Below are 7500 nucleotides of genomic sequence, written 5' to 3' on the forward strand. Positions count from 1 at the left end.
AACCCTCTGAAGAACTTCTACAATAGGCACTATGCAGCCCGGGCAGCACCGTTTTAAAGCTTGCAGCCAACGTAATTACCAAAATGCTCCAGACCTATTATTTTATATTGTACCTTCTTCCTCAGATCTTGTTCTGCTCGCATGCACAGGAGAACTGACCAACTTTGCAAACTTTGCCGATTTGCGCGTTTTTATATACTGACGAACAGAGCGCCACCTACACAACGTCCAGCGCGATTTCTGCCATCCACACTGCATCACCGTGATTCAGCCCAGAGTGGACAATTACTATCTCACCACGATACACCGTTGAATACGGTGATTTTGCTTTGGCAAATTGCGGTGTCAGTCTCGGCGTTATCGGGAAATTGATATCACGGTGGACCACCGCAATCGCGGTGGACCACACCGGTCTAGGTGGTTCGCGGTGAAATACATGTGCAACAACAACATTTTACAAATGTACGGTCTGCAATATCGAAATGTACATGTTCGTTTTTTGTTAACCTTTCGAAAACCCTTGCTCGTGTGTGTACATATATAGCTCGCCAACAATAACATACATACATGATACATGTATATGTAATTTGATATCAGACTATTTTTGTGATTTCCTGTTTCTTTTGTTAAATGTATTGGATCGAATTAATGTACGTGTACAAATTCGAGACATCCGCAGTAAGTATTAAATTCCGCGATATTATAATATCATAGTCTTCTTCTTCTTCTTTTATAATAATGGCTATGTTCAATACTGATACATTATGGCCATGCTTGGGGGGTTAAAAAGAAATAGATTGATTGGTTTCCGAGTTATTCAATATACTCACGAAAATCCTATCAACAGTGATTAGTCATGCAAAAATATCAGTTGTCATGTTGGTGAGTGACTATGTGTATACCTGTTCTTTGTTCAATAACAAATTCATTTTGAAACATACACTGTATGTAAAATAACGTAAAAAAAAGAAATCGTAATATTATGGTAAATACCGATTTACTTATTGTGTTACAATAAAGTTGTGCATCGAGCAATACAATGTATATCAGTTTTATAAACTATCGATATGAAGTGTTGTTAAGAAATCGCGGTGAATTTAACGAGTCATAATTTCACATTTAGCTTTTTTTTAACTGTTTTACTCATTTATTTCAGATGCGACCAAAAATATGGTTTTCGGAAAATAATGAACATAGTAACAATGCTGACGAGTTTTTATTATTAATATTATAAACATGCATTTAAATACTGATTATGTTATACATATGATTTTGTTATACATGTATATGTATGTCTATTTATTGTACATGTGCCGTATTACAATACGAATAAAACGCTTGTTTTCTTACGACATAATGATGGAGAATGTGATGTCTACATCCATTTACTATATCGAATAAAATGGAGAATTTGATGTCTACATGAATTTACTATATCAAATAAAATGGATATTTGTTGTTTACATTTATTTACACATAACATAACAGATGATATTTGAACGCATCTTCTTACTTCTGTCGGTATTTTCTATTACAATCAAAACAAATATTCACACTCTCATCTACTCGATAAGACGGCGATATATTTTGATATAATTAGGTTAATTGGTAAATGAAGAGACTCTAATTTGACATTCACATAAACTAATTACCAATTAACATATCTTTTATAATAAATAAAGTAATTTTAAACTCTACATGGGAGTCACTAAAATAGTCAGAATCAAATTACACGTAACGTGTTGATATGTAATTATTGGCAAGCTATACGTGCACAAACGAGAAAGCATTTCCCAAATTTTAACAAAAACAAACAATGATTTTAATAAACAACAAGTAAATATTAACGCAGAAACTGTAGAAACAAAACATAAAGTACATCACGCTCAATGTACGACATGCCAAATGATTCTGGAACGAGGGTAAACAATAGAAAATAATGACAATTGTTAACAATCAAGTTACAATGTATACAACTGTACATACAAATGTAACAAAACATTCTAGAACTTTGCAAAAATTATACGGTCTGCAATATCGAAATTAGAAACACAACTATGAACACTTTTACTGCTATAAACATAGTTATTATCTGATATATAAATGTATGAGCTGTTGTTATACAGTTTTTTGCTGTAATTATTGCTTTTAGAAGCGATTTTTTGCTATTGTTCAGACCATGATGTTGTGCAGGAAATTTGACAGTTGTATCCCTTGTATATATGTATGTAGTATAATAGAGTATTTTTTACCTAACGATCCCTGTGCACAAAACAGGATCTTTACGACATGTTCTCTTGGTTTCTGCGTTGTGCATATTGCCGTTGACTGAAGACATTTTGACACGATACATGTAAAACAGTTCCGCTTTGTTACGTCGGAAATATGCGTTCAGAGATGTCAAAGAAAACCGGCCTGCTGATTTTTGGCGTTTACGGGATGAAACGTACTTTATATTGGCTGTTTTATTGGCTATCAATAAACAGAAAGCAATTTGAAGTGAGGTTCTATCTATGTGGCGAATGTCCTTAAATCAACTGCATCCAAGATAGAAACTTAAGGCTGACAATCATAAAGAGCTTTGAAATAATATATACTTTTAAAATCCCACCTATTGACTGGTTTTAATGTGGGTTACACATACCATACCTCAGTTCTTAATATAATTGTAAATGTTTAGCATGTATCTTTTAATTTTGTAGGAACATGTGTGGTGACTGACGGAACTTACGATGGATTGCTTGTCACAAACGCTGTACATAAATTCGAGGAAAAAAACGAACCATTAAGTTGTCCACGTATTGGAATCATCTGCTTGGACCGCATATGGAATAAAGAAACAATAAAGGTAATATAATATATTTACGCATGTTCAGTTGGCTTACATTTTCAAAGCTCAACCCAAGTTTTACTTAAGGTGGCGAATTTAACCATAACCAACCGAATAAACAAAGTCGGACATCTAGCGATATAACAAAAACGGCGGTCAATTATAACGGATTCTCTTCCGAAAATGCATGGACGACATGAGTTCAGAACTCTTCATATCTTAATTAAACATCAGTATTATTGATTGCATCTGAATAGCATAAAAAGCATAAAGTACAGTTGCTTTTAATATAAATATCAAAAGGTTTAATGAAGTGCATATTGATAAAGTGAATATTATTATGAACAATTTATTTCGCACATTAATAAATCTTAAATTCTCAAAATTCATCAATTTATTATTGAATTATGCACTTATACAAAACAATAATAAGTCTAATAACCTAATAGAAAGGCTACTTTATTACATTAAACATGAACAACGGTTGTAATACAAAGGTAAATGAAAACATGTTATAAAGCCATACGAATGCTGACTGTACATACATACATTATACAGCAATAATTCTGAATACATTATTATTCAGAAAAAAAAACATTTAAAAAAATCTAGCATCATTTTTGTTTAAGTATCTTTCTGATAGTAAACAAACAGTAATCTCACCGTGATCGTCGGATCAACCCCTATTGAAATTCTCGCCGGAGTCCCTCAAGGTTCTATTGTAGGACCACTTATGTTTCTAGTATATATAAATGATATTATTACTGACATAAATGCACGCATACATTTGTTCGCTGATGATTCCAGTCTGTTCATGGTCGCCTAACGAAATTGCAGCCGTGCTGCAATCAGATATCGATAAACATTTCTAGCTGGACTAACAAATGTAAGGTTTGTTTTAACCCTTCAAAATCGGAATCAATGATTATTTCTCGCAAAATAATTAAACCAAATCATCCACCATTGACCATGCGGAATATTAATATTCCAATTTATAATGTCCATAAGCATGTAGCTGTTTTATGTCAAATCACTGTACATGGCATGCGCATATATCCTTTATAAAGGAAAAGGCATGGTCACGAGTTTACATAATGCGTAGATTAAAAACAATTCCTGATAGAAAAACTCTCAAACAAATACATTTTTCGTTTATTAGGCCAATAATTGAGTACTCAGACGCTGTATTTGACAATTGTACGCAATACGAAAAAGATGAACTAGAGAAATACAAACTGAAGCCGCGCAAATAACAGCCGGATGCACACGTCTAGTCTTATTAGAAAAACTTGATCATGAATAAGGATGGGAAACTCTCAGTCAACGAAGACGTAAACATAAACTAATTATTACTAAAATATTATTGTATAAATTGAAATCAAACAATGTTCCGAACTACTTACATTCCCTTGTTCCCGCAACAGTTGGGTCGCGTAGCAATTACTTATTAAGAAATGCGTCACATCTCCAGCCAATTCAAGCGCGATCGGTACTGTATTCAAATTCGTTTTTACCATCCACTGTACCCGAATGGAATAATCTTCCAGATGACGCCACACTCGCGGAATCGATCCTTTCCTTCAAAAGGCTGATTAACATTGATTGACCGATTCAAAATCCCATATTCTCGTACGGCGAAAGACGCGCTCAAATATTACACACGCGCTTACGTACAAAGTGTAGCGCCTTAAATGACCATGTTTTCAGATGCAATATTGTTACATCCCCATTATGTTTATGCGGACCTCAGGAAACGACGTCACATTATTTTCTCCAGTGCACTCAGTATGCACATGCTCGCAGCGAACTTCTTAACACAATATCCGTTTATTCCGTCCCCTACATTGAAACTATTCTATTTGGAGACAGCACGCGTGACTACTTAACCAATATTAAAATAGCTGATGCTTTTCACAAATTTATAGTTCATAGTAAGCGATTTGAATCGTAAATAAGCTACATAATGACTCAACCATTTTCTCTTCTTTTCCCTTATCAAATATTTCATAAAATTCTGTTATCTTCTTCCAAGAACTCTAACACTCTAACTTTCACCTTCATATGTCAACTTAAAACTTGTTGTTTACAATTGAAACACTATATACGGAGTTTGTCTCTTTCTTAAACTGTTATTATTGTGTAATGATCAAAATCCGATCATGTTCGCCTGAAAACATGTCATTGTATTTGTATAGGGAGAAGAACTATATAAGACATTGTCTTCTGTTATAATCCTATTCAAACATGCTCATTGTATAAATGTTACATATAATGATATGTACTAACAAATTGTATTGCTTGAAATAAATATGTGTAAACTAAGTGTCGCGGATAATGAAGTTTTGTTTTCATAAATATAATCCTTCATTTTTTTGTAAGATTGCTATTTTATAACACTCTTTCATATAAGACTTTCACGGAAAAACGTAGTGAGTTCTTAGCTTGACCAACAATCTAGGCGTTATCTTTATATATTGAACATTGTCACCATTTGCTCAAATGAACATATTCGTAAACATATGAATTACGTACATGGTTTGCAATCTGTTTGCAGTAACTATTGTAAAAAATCCGATTGCAGTAATACATCTGAACAATTAGATAAATATACATGCAAACAGACTGATTATTAGAGATTATAGATAAATAGAATTAAGATTATTTAATATTTTTTGAAAAAGTGTATTAGAACTAGTTCATGTATCACTGAAGTATATGTTATTTTAGTTTTGCAAATTGTTCCAAAATTAGTATAGAATGCTACTATGAGCAATTATTATTTGACATTACTCCACCCACTTCTGACCATTTCAGAAAGAGATATGTCCTTAACGCCCGCAAGTACTTTATTTAAGACAAGCGCGTTTTTCCAATAAAACACATGAACTAATATAAAAACAGCATTAAACGTAAACATGATTCAACTGGGTTCACCACCATGGAATTGTACATTCGAAGCATTGAGGCTATGAACCGTTTGATCGACGCACCAAGCATCATTCCTAGCCTATATTACATACATCATATTATGTTATTTATATTAAGAAGCAACATATTACAATTGTATATAATTACATCAAATACTTTAATGATTCAATGTGCAACACAACAACATGATTAATACTTGAGGAGGCACGATAAAAAGATGAACATGCAAATATCAATCAAATACGTCTATGTTTATAATATTTGAGAGACAAGCATCATATACTTAAACACCTGATCATCTTCATGCATCTCAGGACGAAACAATTCTGCATAGTTCACTTATATATGCAAATACTAAAATGCACAGGCCATATTTTTTTAATAGAAATAATTCATAATTACTGAATTATGCAAAATATATCCATGGTATTTAAGCATCAAGTGTTATAATCAAACGTATAAAATGTATATAATATGCATTAATGTATTTTTGTTTTTTCTCTGTTGAATAACAATACTGTACAAACACACACGTGCTGTTTTGACTTTTTATATCGTGATTTTCAATTATTTTCCGATTGTAATGTACCATGCAAGATGTTTACAATATTACAGATTTTTTGAATAAAAACAACTAATTCGAAATCGTAACGTTCCCGTTCGTTCACCAGCCGATGTATTACAACTTCAAAGCACATGTCCACTGCACATAGACAGTCAGTGTGCTTTAGCACACATGGCTACATTTGCAAGAACTATAAGAAAACAAGATGATAACTAGAACTTCCCAATAAATTTACCACACACTGTTTGCCTCTTAAAAAGAGACTTCTGGAAGTTCTGAAATTATGCATACGTGGACAGGTTTGACGTAAATTTACGAAAACTTTTTTTATTTAAAGATGTAAATAAATAAGGAATATTCAATTTCAATCTCAACTTATCATTTGATTTAACATCCGACATCTAAATAAGATGACAAATACGCAGAAGAAACGTTGAAGTAAAACACAAGATATTCCATAACTAAACTGATTATTAATTTACATTAAAACGTTTATTACTTACCAAGTCTAGCAAGGTTCAATCCCTTCTCTCGGCGCATTTGAGCTTGTTTGGTAGTCACTTTACCGGACCGGTGTGGTTTCCTTCGGGTACTGCGCCAACCCCCCCCCCCCTCCTACCATTATCGGAACCAACATTGAATAACTAAGTAAAACGAAATAGATGGAAGTAAAAGCTGTATTTGTCCTTACCTTCATGACTCTAGTAAGTTAATTAGTTTACTGTATGTTTATTATTGTGTTTTATATTAAATGGCTAGCAGCTAACTTGTTTAGGTATTTATATGGTTTCCTTTATTAGGAGCCATGGGAAGTGAAAAGAGGAGTGTTCGGCATTGACTCAGATGGTGAGCTGTTTATCGTCGATACAAGCAAGCAAAGGTAATTTAGTGGCACTACTAGTACGACTACAACTACAAGAAGAAGTAGTTTTGTAGTAGCTGTTCGAATAATTTGTATATGTCGAAGTCAAAGTAATCGTTGATGTTGTAGGAGTAAAATTTGTAGAAAAAAAATAAAAAAGTAGAATTAGTAGTTGTAGTAGTGATAGATAAATAATAAGTAGCTGAACCGGTAGAATTTATAATAGAAGTAGTAGGATTATAAGAAGCAGTAATAGTTGAAGTAGTAGTAGTAGTAGTAGTAGTAGTAGTAGTAGTAGTAGTAGTAGTAGTAGTA

At 33.0% G+C, this 7500-nt stretch overlaps 1 protein-coding gene across 2 annotated transcripts in view; it reads left to right on the forward strand.

The window, feature by feature from the left end:
* The window catches only part of LOC127847373 (transient receptor potential cation channel subfamily M member 7-like), a 156678-nt gene that overhangs the window by 28411 nt on the left and 120767 nt on the right, over nucleotides 1-7500 (forward strand). For both annotated transcript variants that reach the window (XM_052379240.1, XM_052379239.1), the window contains exons 4-5: nucleotides 2703-2848; nucleotides 7124-7203. In XM_052379240.1, coding sequence (XP_052235200.1) covers nucleotides 2703-2848; nucleotides 7124-7203 — 226 coding nt within the window. The remainder of the gene's footprint in view (nucleotides 1-2702; nucleotides 2849-7123; nucleotides 7204-7500) is intronic.

This window comes from Dreissena polymorpha, chromosome 10 (assembly GCF_020536995.1).
Source record: "Dreissena polymorpha isolate Duluth1 chromosome 10, UMN_Dpol_1.0, whole genome shotgun sequence".
Lineage (NCBI taxonomy): Eukaryota > Metazoa > Mollusca > Bivalvia > Myida > Dreissenidae > Dreissena > Dreissena polymorpha.